This window comes from Chionomys nivalis, chromosome 10, assembly GCF_950005125.1.
Source record: "Chionomys nivalis chromosome 10, mChiNiv1.1, whole genome shotgun sequence".
Classification (NCBI taxonomy): domain Eukaryota; kingdom Metazoa; phylum Chordata; class Mammalia; order Rodentia; family Cricetidae; genus Chionomys; species Chionomys nivalis.
Window position 1 is genome coordinate 47,885,817 of NC_080095.1, and position 16,260 is coordinate 47,902,076.

Below are 16,260 nucleotides of genomic sequence, written 5' to 3' on the forward strand. Positions count from 1 at the left end.
TTCTTTCTCAGGCACAGATACATAGGGGTGAACACCATGTAGTGAAATCTAAAGATTTTTTTTTTTGTCTTTGTTAGTTTGTTTTTGTAAACAGGGATTCTCTGTGTAGCCTTGGCTGTCCCGGAACTAGCTGTTGACCAGGCTGGCCTTGAACTCACAGAGCTCCACCCGCTTCCGTCTCCCAAGTACTAGGATTATAGACCACCTTGCAAAACCTTTGGATTTTTGAGCAGGAAACTTAGGAAGCAAAAAGAAGGTGTCAGTTTTTGAGAACACTCACCTCTAGAGAGGCCCAAACGCTAGTCCCTGGGTCAAAGTTTTCTCCTCTGACTTAAGGAACAAGTCTAGGGAAGGCCTTGGGGTGGGGTGGGGACTCCAGCTGGCTCTGCTAAAGCCCAGTATACCCAGAGTAAATACCCTTGCATTCCGTCCTGCATATCATCAAAACTTTACTTACATTTTTTTTTTGCTAAAGCAGCCCGTAAAACCAAGAAAACATTTTAATTTGCTGTTGACGGAAGGGTACGTTGGGGATTTTCTTGGCCCAGAGGCCCAGAATGAGTGAATGCCACTTAAGTTTTCCATTCATTTAAGATCAGCCCAGTTCCCCTCCTCTTCGTGGAGATCTTCTTTAAGTGGCTGCCTTAGAAGTGTTTAGATGAGGCTCGCACACCCATCGCCTTGCTCACAGAGTCTGTCCGCTCAGGATAGGAACCCTCTGGCTCGCCCTTGCGTTCCCTACGACCTCCACTCAGTGCTGAACACCTTACGGTGGCACAATAAGCATTTGCTGAATGGGTGAGCAGACGAATAAGAGGCTGAGTTCTTACCACTGAAGCAGCCACGAAGTAGGAAGGAGTCTGATGGCGTGAGCCTTGGGGGCTGCCAGCATCGTACCCTGGGGGCAGCATCAGCTCAGTTCCTCTTGTGTTACGGCGAGCCTGACATTCAATCATTTAAAAAGCCAACCCTTCCTCGGTTTGGACTCAGTTGAACGCACATCCAGCCCTCCTCTCCAGGGTTGGCACCCCCTCCTGGATGGGATACCCGTGTCTGCCCCAGCTGTGACCCACTCACACACACTCTGCCCAGGCATCCTGCAGGCCCCAGACCCAGACATGCTCCAGGTGAGCTCCACAGGTGCAGTCACAAAACCACACTGTCTTCTCTCCTGCTGTTTCCGTCATTTTTCCCCTCCTTTGCTGCTCCTCTCTGCCATTCTCTCCCTTCTGTTTGTGCTGTCCAGTCTCTTCTCTCAGGCCCTAGCCTGATGCCCCAGCCGTGTTTATTGCACAGAGGTGCCGGGTGGTGCCCATCTGAACTAGTTTAACACGGGCTAGGGGCTTGGGCTGCTCATTCATCGTGGAGCTGCCTTGTCACCATCCTATGGCTAAAGCCAGCATCCCTTGCCTGCCATCCGGGGGTGAGATGGTAACATATACACCGACGGCTTCCAGCCCAAGCCTCCGTCCCCTCTAATCTCCTGTGGATCAGCGGTCCACACGTCTCCACTCTGCTTGTCATTTTCTGCCTAGCAGGAGCTGACTGCTTGAGAGCACACACTGTGCCGTTAGACACAGCACACGCCTGCCACATAACGGAACCGAATGAACGCCTCGCTAGTCCCCCGCAATACAGCTATGGAGTGCCTACTGGGTAGCAAGCTTCAGGGCCTTAACTGGAGAGGCAAATGAGATAGGCTACTATGGGCCCCATGAGCCACAGTCTTGTAGGAAAGATATATATTCAACTAATCCTTCACAACAAGAACTCAGGAATCATAGGCGCCCACAGAGGGAGTCAAGAAAAACCTTCCTGAGAAGTCCATTTGCCCTGACTTTAAAGGACAAATAGGAATTAAGTGCAGGTCATGTGGGGAAATGCTAAGAGCATTCTAGGGCAGAAGGAATGGGTGGATGGGTGGAGGTTGTTGGAGAGGAGGCCACTTGTTTGTTCCCGGCTGCTCAGCCCCGAAATAATCACACAAAACTGTATTAATTAAATCACTGCTTGGCTCATTAGCTCTAGCTTCTTATTGGCTAACTCTTACATATTAATTTAGCCCATTTCTAGTAATCTGTGTATCACCATTTGGCTGTGGCTTACCACAAGATTCCAACTGGCATCTGCCTCTGGTGGCTCCATGGCTTCTCTCTGAGTCCACCCTTCTTCCTCCCAGCATTCAGCTTAGTTCCCCCCACCCCAGCTGAGTTCTGCCCTACTATAGGTCCAAAGCAGTTTCTTTATCCATTAATGGTAATCACAGCACACGGGGAAATCACCCATCAGGAGGTAGGGAAAGTGGGATGATGGATAGATTGAGAGATGGATCGAGCTGGTATTAAAATCTAAATTCAATGGTAGACATCAGGAAACAGGAGGCTGAATTAGGGTGTCTTGTTACAGTGCGTAGGTGGTGAAGGTAGTGGTGATTGCTCCACTGCCTTGGTTCTGAAGGTCCCAAGCTGCCAAGGTTGGCAAATACTCCCAGAAATGAGATGGGATGAATGCAACAGCCTCCTCTGCCAGGCAAGGATGACCCTAGAATTACAGTAAAGCTCTTCAGCTCTGTGGTATACCAGCCCTGCCGACCCCAGGCAGCTCACCCACGGCTCTTCTCCTCACCAGATGAGCGGGAAGTTGTTCAGAAGAAGACCTTTACGAAATGGGTCAACTCCCACCTGGCTCGAGTGTCCTGCCGCATCAGCGATCTCTACAAGGACCTGCGAGACGGGCGCATGCTCATCAAGCTGCTGGAGGTGCTCTCCGGAGAGATGCTGGTAAGGCCCCTCCCAGCCTGTGGCTGATGCCATCAACCCCTCTTCAGGAAAGTCATTTGCTGGAGCGCAGAGGGTGCCCTCGGCTGCCAGGGTTTCTCCCTGTTCCTCTCCGAGGCTCCAGACTTGCAATGTCAAGGGTCTATGGCTGACTGGGTTCTCTGACTTCTTCCCAGATTGCCCTGCCTCCTTCTGACCACTCCCACCCCTTCAGGCTCCTTCCAGAAGCTATGCAGAACTTTGTCGTTCTCACTGGGGTCTTTGGGCAATCTGGAGCTGGGATGCTGCTAGAGAGATTGTGGTCCTCTTGGAACCAAGGGGAAAGGATGGGAGAAAGTTTGCTGTGTACTTTGCCACAGGTCCAAGTGGAGCCTGTTAGGGGCCTTTTGGTGATCCCTGCCCAGCACTGTGGTAGGTGCGAGTGTTTACTTTGCTCAGTCACTTCCTTTGTGACATTGGGCTATCAGGTAGGATCTTTCTTGCCTCTACTTCTTCCAGGTGTAGAATGAGGTATTGTGAGATCCTCAGGGTTCTTCTACCTTTTCAATTCCAGGCTGCAGTTGTCTCCTCTTTAGCCCACACTGAAATTCCAAAGGAAAGAGTTGCCCCAGGACCCCTTCAAAAGACAGGAGTGGTAGGCCAAGCTGGCAGAGTGCTTGAGGACCTGAGTCTGACCCTAGAATGCACATAGGAAAGCTGGGCATGGTGGTATGTTGGGCTTTTATAATCCCAGCACCAGGAAGGTAGATACAGGGCAATCCCTGGGACTCCCCTGTGCAGCCAATCCAGCCTCCTTGGCAAGTTTCAGATCAAAAAGAGACTGTCTCAGGGAACCAAAACAAAAATGGTGAGCAGTGACTGAAGAATGTCACCCAACATTGTCCTCTGGCCTCCACACACACCTACATATCTGCACACACATGCATCGATACCCACACACTAGCGTTAATAATGTTTCGGCTGAGGTATTCAGGGGAGGAAGATTTGGTGGGGATGGGGATATTGTCACTCACCAATCTGAAAATCATTCTTACTGCTGACTAGCAGAGAGTGGTTCTGAGAACTGTGCCTGTACATGGCAAGTATCCAGTTCACTGCTGTGTTCCCGAGTTTGTCATTTAGTGCCCACTCAGAAGGCTGGGTCAGACCCAGAAGGGCTCTTAGGAAGCCTGGTTGAGTGCTTGAGACAGGAACCTTCTGAATTTTGATAAAGGAAGGAGGTGCTGGAGAGATTGCCCGTCCAGTTAAGCCCTGGCTACTCTTTCAGAGGACCTAGTTTTAATTCCCAGTACTCGGATGGCATCCTGTAACTCCAGTTCCAGGGTATCTAATGCCCTCTTCTGGACTCTGTGGACACTGCATGCATATGGTGCACTGACACCCAGAAACATAGAAGTGAAAATAAATAAATAAATGTTAAAAACTGTAAAGTGTCAGGAGTGACAGTGGAGCCTGGAATTTGACCAGGAAGACGAAAGGTAGAGCTGGTGGCATCAACTGATACAGGTTGCGGCCACCTCTGGTGTGACTATGACGTCCCTTCATGCCCACGAGGCCACCCACTGTTGTCCCTTAGCCAAGGCCCACCAAGGGCAAGATGCGCATCCACTGCCTGGAGAATGTGGACAAAGCCTTGCAGTTCCTCAAGGAGCAGCGCGTGCACCTGGAGAATATGGGCTCCCATGATATCGTGGATGGCAACCACCGCCTGGTCCTAGGCCTCATCTGGACCATCATCCTCCGATTCCAGGTAGATTCTGCTCCGGCACCGAGACCCTTACAAAATGCTGACTAGAGCATGTTTACAGACGTCTAGGGAGACTAGAAGTGATCATGGGATGGAGGAGCTACATTCCAAAGTGCTATAGCTCAGGGCAGCTGCCTAGCTGCAGTCTTTCGGGGGGAAGTAGGGGAATAGAAGTTGACTCGTATCTAGGTTGCAATGTTGTGTGTAACTTTGTGTGTAACTTCTTCCTGTTTGAAATAATATGGCTCAGAGATTGCAAAAATAGTACAGAAAAAAACATCCTTTTATACTTTTTAAACTACAAACGTTTTCCCATCTAAAACTCAAGGCTCTCTCCTTGGTCCTCGGCCTCCACCTTAGGAGGGGATGCTGTCCACATTCAAGGCGTGTCTTCTTCCCACAGCTAACCACGTTTGGACACACCCTCACAGACACACCCAGAAGTGTGTGTCACTGATCTGCTAGCCAGAGCTCAGTACTCCCGTGTTAGCAATTCCACCCAACATCCGTGTTATTGTGCAACCCTGCGAGGGATTGTACCTCCGGGGAAGGTGTCAGGGCATCTTATTGTTCCCAAACTCCTGCTATAGAGGTATCTGTGTTGCCTCTGATACCAGGTGCCATTCTGGTTGACTGTGGCAAACAAGTTGGCAACTAGGAGCCAAGACCTTAGGGGGCTGTAGGGATGAGTGCTACAGAGATGTGGAGGGGCAAAGGGAAAGAGTCTCCCCAGGAAAGCAGGAAGGCATAGAGCCAGATACAGAGTTACTCTTCTCTTTCTTATTCTGCCACTCCCAGATTCAGGACATCGTTGTCCAAACTCAAGAAGGTCGTGAGACGCGCTCGGCTAAGGACGCGCTGCTCCTGTGGTGCCAGATGAAGACGGCGGGGTGTGTATGCCTTGCCGACTGCCATTACTGTGTCCCCTGCTAGCCCCTTGCTTCTCTTAGGGCAGTGGTTCTCAACCTTCCTAACGCTGAGACCCTTTAATACGGTTCCTCATGCTGTGGGGACCCCAACCATAAAATTATTTTTGTTACCACTTCATAACTGTAATTTTGCTACTGTTATGAATTGTAATGTAAATATCTGATATACAGGATATCTGATATGTGTCCTGTGAAAGGGTTGTTTGTCCCTCCCCACAAACTTCTACCCTCAGGGCTGCCATTCCCCAAGAGGCACCAGTCCCTCAGAACTATAGCAGCTTTGGTACAGTTGATTCAAGTCTGCCCTGACCTGATTCTTCTGAAACTCGAGATTCCTTTCCAGAGTCACCACGGTCAAACTGTGGAACCTGTTGAGTTATGAGCCACAGTTAACGGGGGTGTCTTTGTGTGGCCTAGCTGTATGAAGCATGATTAATAAAAACTTAGAGAAATTGGGGTTCAACGTGAAGGTCAGAAAAGCAAAACAACCAGCCACTGGCTCTTACCTCTACCTCAGTCCGAAATGGCGATCCTGCCCCCAGGAATCTCAGAATGAGTCTGTGTCTGAGAGCTGTCTCCTCCCGTTTTATATTCCTCTCTAGAGCTGGGATTAAAGACCATTGGGATTAAAGGCATGCACCACCCAGTTTCTGTGGCAAACTAGTGTGGCTGCTGGGATTAAAGGTGTGTGTTAGCACTGCCCGGTCTGTAAGGCTGACCAGCAGGGCTGTTTTGCTCTCTGATCTTCAGGCAAGCTTTATTTATTAAAATACAAATGAAATGCCACTCACTACAGCGTGTGTTCTTATGTTGAAGCAACTCAAGATGGGGCAGGTCTGACCCTCTCCTGGCATATGGGCCCTCAGCTCAGATGCTTGTTTGGGACCTCAAAAGGATGTGTTTCTTAGTTTTTAATGTTTCTCCTGAATGCAGCTACCCCCATGTCAACGTCACCAACTTCACCTCCAGCTGGAAAGATGGCCTGGCCTTCAATGCCCTAATACATAAACACCGGTAAGGGGAGCTTGGTACTGAGGGAGGATTTGATACCCTGCACTTAACCAGAGATCGGGGGTGGGGGATGCCTCTGCTGCTTCTTCTTTCATCCTTGGCCTTCCCTAGAGCTCCTGCTTCCCTCAACTCCCGGTCCTTCCAAACCGGTGCTCACGGTTCCCCGTCTCTTGGTCTTGTGTCTCATTTCTCCCGCCTGCCTTCCCAACTCCCTACGTTAGTCTAGAATCCTTGCTTCATGCTGCTACTGTCCTGTGTGTGGGGCTACCATGGCCACGCCATCTTAACAGTTCAGCCCTTGTCCCCAGGCCTGACCTCATCGACTTTGACAAGCTAAAGGATTCCAACGCCCGGCATAACTTGGAGCATGCGTTTGATGTGGCCGAACGCCAGCTGGGCATCATCCCACTCCTTGACCCCGAAGGTGAGTCCCACCCATTTTACTCCCTCCCAAGCTGGTCCAGGTGCCTGGGAAGCTACAGGCACGGGGATGTTGAGACCAAGTCAGGGCCCTGCTCTGCTCCTTAGTGACGAGTAGGTTTTCAGCAGACACCTGGCTTATAGGGGGGTCCATGAGGTCTTGGATCCTCCTTCATTCTCTTTCGTAGTTCATGGTTCTAATGTGGGTCTTATCACTGTCTGAGATAAAAGGCCTCTGCTCAGTTTTTTGCTTCTTCTGGAACTCACTGTGTATCTGAAGCTGTCCTTGAACTGATGCTCATACCTCTGACTCTGTACCTAGTTACTCTTCCATTTCGTGCCTTGTTGGCTGTCATTTGATGCCTATGATTGAACTTCGTGATGGAGAAAGTGAGGCTGAATGCTAGAAACATGGCTTTCCTGGGCTCTAGTTTTAGGACTCAGAATGTACCGTGTCCCTCTTACAGATGTCTTCACGGAAAACCCAGACGAGAAATCCATCATCACCTACGTGGTGGCCTTTTATCACTACTTCTCCAAGATGAAGGTGCTGGCGGTGGAGGGCAAGCGAGTCGGCAAGGTATCAACTGTTTGCTGGCCCCGAGTCTTGACTGTGAGCTCCCTGTCCATTCTAAAAGCTTCGTGTTTGGGCCCCTAGCTGCAGTTTGGTGTGTAGATCACCTGCTCCCCAGTTCCTCTAAAGTCCCCTTGGAAACCCTCAACCTTGACTCCAAAGAATGCCATGTCTGTCCTGCTGGGCGACAGCCCCAGGTCTGAGTCTGTAGTCTACCTGGAGGCCCGTGTCTCCCAGACATTCCCAGGAAGCACCACAGACTCTTAATTTGTTCTGCTGATTGTAGCATCAGACCTTGCAGGCTCCCACAGTGTACCAGGAGCACAGCCCTCGGTGCACAGTGACATGCCTGGTTCCTCTCCCCTGCTGGTTCTTCAGCTCCTCAAGATAGACTGACCCCTATCCATCTCTGTGTGCCTCGTGTTTCACAAAGGCTGCCGGATGTCTTGATTCCTAATAAACAGCTGGAAATAAACAAGTGCCCAGGGCCTCCTGCCCAGACAGTTATAGCCGAAACAACAAGCTTCAGGTTCAGTGAAGAGATCCTATCTTAAAACCTAGGCTGGAAAGTGATTGAGGAAGATACCAACCTCGAGAGGCTGGTATCCTGGCTCAACAAGCTTATTGATTTTCTATAGTAGAGGTTCTCAACCTTCCTAGTGCTGTGACCCTTCAATACAGTTCCTCATGTTGTGCTGACCCCCAACCATAAAATTATTTTTGTTGTTGCTTCATAACTGTAATTTTGCTACTGTTAGGAGTCATAATGTGATAATCTGATATGTGATCCCAAGGGGGTTGCGACCCACAGGTTGAGAACCACCGTTCTGTAGGCTTAAAGGAGGGGGATGCGACCACTGAACCTCAACACAGTCAGTGTAGGAGAGGAGATCTTGGGGGAACAAACCCAACCTAGAACACTAACAGAGCCTGAGAGACGCAGGAGCCCAGTGTAGTTTGCACTGATGGTGGGTCTCATTGGTGGTGTCACTGCGTCACTGGTGGCATTTCCCTTCTGATGAGAGTGAGTAACAAGGCGAACTCCCCAGGTCATCGACCATGCCATCGAGACCGAGAAGATGATCGAAAAGTACAGCGGGCTTGCCTCAGACCTGCTCACCTGGATTGAGCAAACCATCAATGTCCTGAACAGCCGCAAGTTTGCCAACTCGTTGAGTGGCGTCCAACAGCAGCTACAGGCCTTCAGCACCTACCGTACTGTGGAGAAGCCACCCAAGTAAGGCCCTGGAATGTAGGAGGGTGGTCGGGCCTCGGGAGCTGAAAAAGTCAATAGCTGGGGGTTGGGCCCTAAGACTATCCACAAGGCCCGTCCTTAAATTCCATAGCTGAACGTCTATCTACTTGGCCACCCCCTTCCATGCCACCCAGCTTCACTGACACTGATGAGTGACTCTTGCTTATAGACAAAGGAAGGGCTTTTCTAGACTCTCAAGGCTTCTTTGGCGAGCCAGTGCCAGATAGCTCCTTATAGTGCGTCTGTTCCCTGAGCTGTGAGTTTCTTTTCAGGTAACGACCATTGTGTCATCTGCCCCCGAGTGCCCTGTGCTGGTCCCTGTGGTCATCAAGTCTATCCATCTTTCTCCGTCCCACCTGTTATTGTTCATCAGCAAACACTAAGCCAGCTTCCTGGGAGCTCTGCCCCACCCTACCACATGCGTGCACATACAGCCACACCTGAGCATGTGGAACCATACACACAATTGTCCATGCATGTATAATGACATAAGCATGCACATACACAACCACACACACAGCTATGCAGACACATACAGATGCAGCTATGTACATATGTATATACACATATTCACAACCACGCAGCACACGCACATGGTACTCACACATGCCTACACATGTGGGTACTCACACATGCCCACACATGTGGGTACTCAGAGGTATGCAGGTGCGCACACACGTCAGCGTGCATTTCCAAATATGCATACATGTAAATATGCGTGCACAGCTATGCACATCAGGAATTGCAGGCTCTCTGCTGGTAACTTGTCTAGCTCTGAAGAGACGCTTCTAGTTCGTCGGCGATGCCCTCTGTTTCTTCCTCCCGTTTCATCTCACACTCACCATTCAAGTCTCTCAGAGAGGGGGAAAGGAGACACGAAGCCCAGGATGTTCTGTAACTCTGGATCTGGTTTCTGGTTTGACACTAACCCACTTTTAAAGCCCTAAATTCAATCCCGATACCATGAGGCCCAGTATACAAAGGTGATCCGTCTCACCTGTGCCCTCAGGGCTCCAGGGCCTCAGGCTTCCTGAGTCCTCAATGCTGTAGTCAGTGGGGAGAAGTGGTGGACTCAGTAGTTCAGGGTAGACTCTTGGTGCATGAGGAAGAGTGAAAGTGGACCATTACCTGGACCTTGTCCTTTACACCCACAAAGCCCAGCTCCTCCTGGCCCCCTGAACATATCTGACCTATAGGATTTGGGAGATCCGGCCAGCAGACTGTGATAAAAGTTTCCAGCACTGTGTTCTCGAGGGATAATGCTGCTTCTAAGGTTTTATTGACTGAAAACTATTTGTCTGAAAAGCCTTCATTTGTGGGACAGAAACAGGTTCCTTTGTTTGGGTTGGTTGGTAAAACTTGGTATTGATTGGACTTACCAGAATATTCCAGTTAGCTAATCCCTAGGGAGGCAAGTGAATACTCTGATAGCCATTGCATTTTCTCTGAATTGAGTTGTAAAGACGCACCTTCTTATCTGATCTCTGCCAGGGAGAGTGGCGGAGGTCTTAGCAGGTAGGCAAATGGGCTCCGCTTCTGAGATCCAGGCTGTCAGGGTTCCCATACCGACCGCAGCAAACAACGTGTCTGTGGGGACTTCAATACCAGGACCCCTACTTCTGTCCCCCACAGGTTTCAGGAGAAAGGGAATCTGGAAGTCCTCCTGTTCACTATCCAATCCCGGATGAGAGCCAACAATCAGAAAGTGTACACGCCGCACGACGGGAAGCTAGTGTCTGACATCAACCGGGTACTGTGACTGTGCCAATCGCCCTTCTGAGTTCCTGAGGATTTGCGGAGTGGTCACTGAGCAAGGCTAGACCAGGCCACTTTATTTGGCATAAATTACATCCTGGCTATTTAGGAGAGTCATTTGAACGTGTCTGTGAGCGTTCATAGTCTGCTCCCTGCCCCTCACATTTCACTCTTTTTAGGTACCCAGAATCGTTCTTTGGGGCCATTTTTGGTAGCCTGTCCTCTAACGAACCTTGAGCTTGTCTTGGAGTCTAGAATGTTAGTTACTTACGACAGAGGGGAAATGCTGTGTGACGTGTCAGGGGTTTAGAGACTCAGTACCGTCTGGAAGCTCTAGTAGAATGGAGGTGGCTATTCGGACGACAAGAACTTGCTGAGCATCTACAGAGGTGGAAGCCATTGTATTATTAATCCAGTGTCTGAGGCAGGCCTGGGGGAGGTGGAGCTGGGAAGTCTGACCACTTCAGCCCAGACAGAAATCAAAGGACGTTACTAAACTTTAATCTGCTACCACCTCACCCCATAGTGACTGCAGGATCTCCCTGGATTCATACAGTCATCCAGTATCAAGTGAAAAAGACAACCCCAAGCCCACATATTTTTCCTGTTCCCCAAGAATTCTCCTCTCCCCCCATGCAGGCCTGGGAGAGCCTGGAGGAAGCGGAATACCAAAGGGAGCTGGCCCTGAGGAGTGAGCTCATTCGACAGGAGAAACTGGAACAGCTGGCGAGACGCTTCGACCGAAAGGCTGCCATGAGAGAGACGTGGCTCAATGAAAACCAGCGCCTCGTGACCCAGGTAAGGGAGCACACCGTGGCAGGAGAGGGGAAGTGCTTTAGACCACTAATCTCCATGGAACTGGAGCACAAGCCAGTCTCAGCAGCAGCCAGATAAGCCATTCCTCAGCCTCGCAGGTGTCTGACTGGATCAAACCAGCAAGTGTCCCACCACTGAGCTACACTCCCAGCCCATATTATGTCTCCATTTTAGAACAGAGCCTCACAGACTAGAACAGGCCCCCAGAGTATCTTGTGTTGCCTGTAGCATCAATCGACCCGGGAGACAGAGTTGACATTGATGATTCTTCTCTGCGAGCAGGGCTAAACCAGAGTGTGCCTTTGGTTCCTGGCCTCCAAGACTGGGACATATTTCACTGGCAAACAGTGAACCCCGGGGCTGATTCTCCATCAGAGCATCTGTTTCCTCCCACTTAGAGCTTAGAATCAAATTAAATTCTGTCTGTTAATAGGATAGCGAGTGTTCTAAGAGCATTGGAGAGTGTATGCGTGCCCCAGATAGCGTGTGGGTAAACCTTCTGTTTGCATCCATGTGTCATGCCCCCTGCCTGCCCGGAAATGGAGAGATCCTCTCAAGGCAGGGTGGGAAGTACCAGCAGGCCACCAGAGGACCCTGGAATGAACACACAGCCTCACCTGCATGTGTGGCACAGAGAGTAAAACCGGGGGCTTTTAGAGGTACGGGTGAGACATTTAGAAGCTGCTCTGATAAGACAGGCAGCGGGGGACGCAGAGATAACGTGTTCTGTTCCCATCTGGTAGCTGCACTCCAGGGACCCATTGCTTCTGCGCCCAGGGGAGTCTGACTGAGTTGCTGTTTTCTTTGTTGTTGCTTTCCTCCTTACGGGCAGGATAACTTCGGGTATGACCTGGCAGCTGTGGAGGCCGCCAAGAAGAAGCACGAAGCCATTGAGACCGACACAGCCGCCTATGAGGAGCGGGTAAAGGCCCTGGAAGACCTGGCCCAGGAGCTCGAGAAAGAGAATTACCATGACCAGAAACGCATCATGGCCCGGAAGGACAATATCCTCCGCCTGTGGAGCTACCTGCAGGAGCTGCTGCGGTCCCGGCGCCAGAGGCTCGAGGCCACCCTGGCGCTGCAGAAGCTCTTCCAGGACATGCTGCACAGTATCGACTGGATGGATGAGATCAAGGTGGGCCTGCGGCTGCCTGCCCCACACCCATTAGAGTCCACGTGTCTTTGGCCGGCCCTCTGGTCACATCTCTGGGTCATAACAGAGAAAGGACAAAGATGTCACTAGCCTATGTTCACAACATCCTCAGTAACCTAGGAATCCTGGGTTAGTGGTCGCACAAGCACCACCCTGCAGGAATTAGAAGAGATAAGTGTTAATGAGAAACCCAGAGAATCTAGCTCCAAGTAATTGGGGTTTGACTCTGGTTAGAATCCAGACCCCTCTGCACAGGGAAACCAAAGAAATCTGAATTCTCACTCTCTGTCTGCCCCAAGAGGTCTCGGGTGAAAGGAAACAGGGAATTGACCATAGGCTTTCTAAAAATAAACATGCCCGGGCTCCAGACCTTAAAAAGGATGATATAGATAAGTGTGAAACTTGAGATTTTGAAGGACATTCCATGGAAGATTCCAGAGGGCACCCTTTTATAGGAAATCCTGCTCTGTGGCATCTCCTGTCCCAAGCAGCAGGCACCTCCCTACTGCATCCACTTCCCCTGGCTAAGATGCATCCAGACACCCTCTGGGGATGTCCTCTCTCCTCACTTGCCCTTGTCCGTTGCCAGGCTCACATCTTGTCTGCTGAATTTGGGAAGCATCTATTAGAGGTTGAAGACCTGCTTCAGAAGCACAAGCTAATGGAGGCCGATATTGCCATCCAAGGGGACAAAGTGAAGGCGATCACAGCAGCCACCCTGCAGTTCACTGAGGGGAAAGGTGAGGCCAAGACTGCCCCCTCTTTTGAGGCCACTGATGCTAGACCCCATCCTCTGGCCCCTACCCCCCTTGGGTAAATCTAGAAGCACTTTTAGAATGCAAAGCTTGAAGAGTAACAGGGCTCTCCTGAGGGCCAGCTGTTTCAGCAGCCCATAACCAGAAAGCCATCCATAAGCACCGTAAGATATCATCTGTCTGCCGTTCTTTTTGCTAGTGTCTCAGACTGTTTGTGTTTTTTAGTTTCTTATCTTAAAGAAGAGAGTTCATTACCTCCTGGGAATCTCTTGTCACGTTGTACGTTTCTAAGAACCGTCTCAACTTTTAATCTCCCTCATTCCTGAAGTTTAGTGAGAACCAGTTACATAATGCACCCTGTCCTCTGAGGAACTGAGACTCCATGCATCCAATCCCAAAGGACGTCAAAGGGCTGGAGTCATAGCACAATGGTAGAGCTTATGCCTACCACACACAAGGTCTCCAAGACCCGGAGAGGCGGAAGATACAGGATGTGTGGTTCTGAGCTGAAACTTACCAATAAATGAGTCCCTTCCTCCTCCTATCCCTCCAGGGTACCAGCCTTGTGACCCCCAGGTCATCCAGGACCGCGTCAGTCACCTCGAGCAGTGCTTCAGTGAACTAAGCAACATGGCGGCTGGACGGAAGGCGCAGCTGGAGCAATCCAAGCGACTCTGGAAGTTCTTCTGGGAGATGGACGAGGCTGAAAGCTGGATCAAGGAGAAGGAGCAGATCTACTCCTCCCTGGACTACGGCAAGGATCTGACCAGCGTGCTCATCTTACAGCGCAAGCACAAGGCCTTCGAGGACGAGCTCCGGGGGCTGGATGCCCACCTGAAGCAGATCTTCCAGGAGGCTGAGGGTATGGTTGCCCAAAAGCAGTTTGGACACCCACAGATCGAGAACCGTGTCAAGGAGGTCTCGGCCCAGTGGGACCATTTGAAAGAGCTGGCTGCCTTTCGGAAGAAGGACCTGCAGAATGCAGAGGACTTCTTCCAGTTCCAGGGCGATGCAGACGACCTGAAGGCTTGGCTGCAAGATGCTCACCGGCTACTCTCCGGCGAAGACGTAGGGCAAGACGAAGGTGCGACGAGAGCCCTGGGGAAGAAGCACAAGGACTTTCTAGAGGAGCTGGAGGAGAGCCGCGGGATGATGGAGCACTTAGAGCACCAAGCCCAGGGTTTCCCCGAGGAATTCCGAGATTCCCCGGATGTCACGAGCCGGTTACAGACCCTCCGGAAGCTCTACCAGCAGGTGTTGGCCCAGGCAGAATTGCGTGGACAGAGGCTGCAGGATGCCCTGGACTTATACACAGTGTTCGGGGAGTCAGACGCCTGTGAGCTGTGGATGAGCGAGAAGGAGAAGTGGCTGAACCAGATGGACATCCCAAACACGCTCGAGGACCTGGAGGTTGTGCAGCACAGGTGAGAGAGGCTCAGCCTTTGCTCAGCTCCCACCTGACCCAGCAGGGGTCTCTTTGAGAGACCAGTACCTAATGTGCGGGCATCAGGAGTTGAGTCCTGTTCTGGTTGGGGGTTGGGGCACCCCATTACTTCACCCACCTCTTTGTTCCTGACACAAAGGGGATTTTTTTTTTTATTCAGTTGCTTCTCAGCTACAGCAGACTTTGCCAGATGAATTCTGGGCATGGAACCCAGGGAAAATGGAGGTGCTGTGTACATAGGGACTGGGAGGCTGGAACTTTGTCATCGCTAACTCTCTACGCTAGTCCCTAAGCCAGAGAACTCCAGGGGGGCCACAGGCACCAGTCTGTAAACCACAGGTGTCTGAGGCTGCTTTCCCTTCTAGTATTCTGATTCCATCAGCACCCTGGGTAGGGTGGGGGCAAGTTCATCCTGTGGGAGGGAGTGATCTTGCTCAGTAGAGTGTGGCATGCCCAGGCTGAGGGGGGTGGTTGGTTCTAAGGTGCTAGGAGGGGTGATCCCCACTGTGACATGCTCAGGGGACATGCTCAGGCTGTAGACAAACGGGGTGTTCAGGCTATGCAGGGGTCTGTGCATGGAGGAATCGTCAGGTGATGTAGAGGAAGTTTATTCCAGCCGTGGATGGGAGCAGGTGTGCAGGCTGCGTGGTCCAAGAGCAGGAGGAGCTGCTCCCTGGAGTCATGCTAATGTCAGAGCAGTGGTCCTCAGTCTTCCTAGTGCTGTGACCCTTTAATACAGCTTCTCATGTTGTGGTGACCTCCAATTATAAAATAATTTTTGTTGCTACTTCATAACTGTAATTTTGCTACTGTTGTGAATTGTGAAAGGGTCGTTTGACCTCCGAGGAGTCTCAGCCCACAGGTTGAGAACCACTGTGCTAGAGGGTGCTGGATTCCTGACAGGAAAAGTTGGCCTTCTTCCCTGAGCAGCCCTCCCTTACCCATCCTGGGAGTGAAACGTCAGACTTGCGGGGTTGCGGCGGTCAGGGGGTGGGAGGGCGAGACTTCAGCCAACATTTCTGGGTAGCAGGATTAGGGTAGAATAGCAACTAAGACAATGGAAGTGTGGCAGATGGTCCTTGGGGTGACTGAATCCCAGCACTATAGCCCTGCTTCACACTCCTGGGGAGCTGTTACCTGTATAGCAAAGAACCGTCTCCTAACTTGGTCCAGAAATGCCAAGATGTGAAGCTGAACTATCGAACCCAAACTTTGCTGTCCTGTCTGCCTCCTTTCCTCCCTCGCCTGGAAAAAACACTCAGGATGTGGAGTGAGGGAGCGAGGGCTACACATCTGGAAACTGGGAGCCACTGGAACCCGGTGATCCTGCTGCCATTCACTGCTCCCGTGTTCTCCGTCCATATCAGGTTTGACATCCTGGACCAGGAAATGAAGACTTTGATCACTCAGATCGACGGCGTGAACCTTGCTGCCAACAACCTGGTGGAGAGTGGCCACCCACGCAGTGGGGAAGTAAAGCAGTATCAGGATCGCCTGAACAAGAGGTGGGGAGTGGGCAGGGCGTGGGTCTGTGGGGTTTTCTCCTAGCACCTGACACACATCTAGAGAAATGGCCCAAGCTTTAAATGTTCCTGTCTCTCTCTGCCAGTCTTGTTGCTAGTAC

General features: G+C 51.1%; 1 protein-coding gene across 1 annotated transcript in view; it reads left to right on the top strand.

The window, feature by feature from the left end:
* Positions 1-16,260, top strand: part of Sptb (spectrin beta, erythrocytic) — a 128,124-nt gene that overhangs the window by 72,677 nt on the left and 39,187 nt on the right. The window contains exons 3-15 of the mRNA XM_057782505.1: positions 2,629-2,780; positions 4,354-4,527; positions 5,323-5,414; positions 6,387-6,467; positions 6,773-6,888; positions 7,352-7,464; positions 8,508-8,695; positions 10,346-10,463; positions 11,108-11,266; positions 12,117-12,419; positions 13,027-13,177; positions 13,746-14,616; positions 16,004-16,141. Of these exons, the coding sequence (XP_057638488.1) occupies positions 2,629-2,780; positions 4,354-4,527; positions 5,323-5,414; positions 6,387-6,467; positions 6,773-6,888; positions 7,352-7,464; positions 8,508-8,695; positions 10,346-10,463; positions 11,108-11,266; positions 12,117-12,419; positions 13,027-13,177; positions 13,746-14,616; positions 16,004-16,141 (2,656 nt within the window). The remainder of the gene's footprint in view (positions 1-2,628; positions 2,781-4,353; positions 4,528-5,322; positions 5,415-6,386; positions 6,468-6,772; positions 6,889-7,351; positions 7,465-8,507; positions 8,696-10,345; positions 10,464-11,107; positions 11,267-12,116; positions 12,420-13,026; positions 13,178-13,745; positions 14,617-16,003; positions 16,142-16,260) is intronic.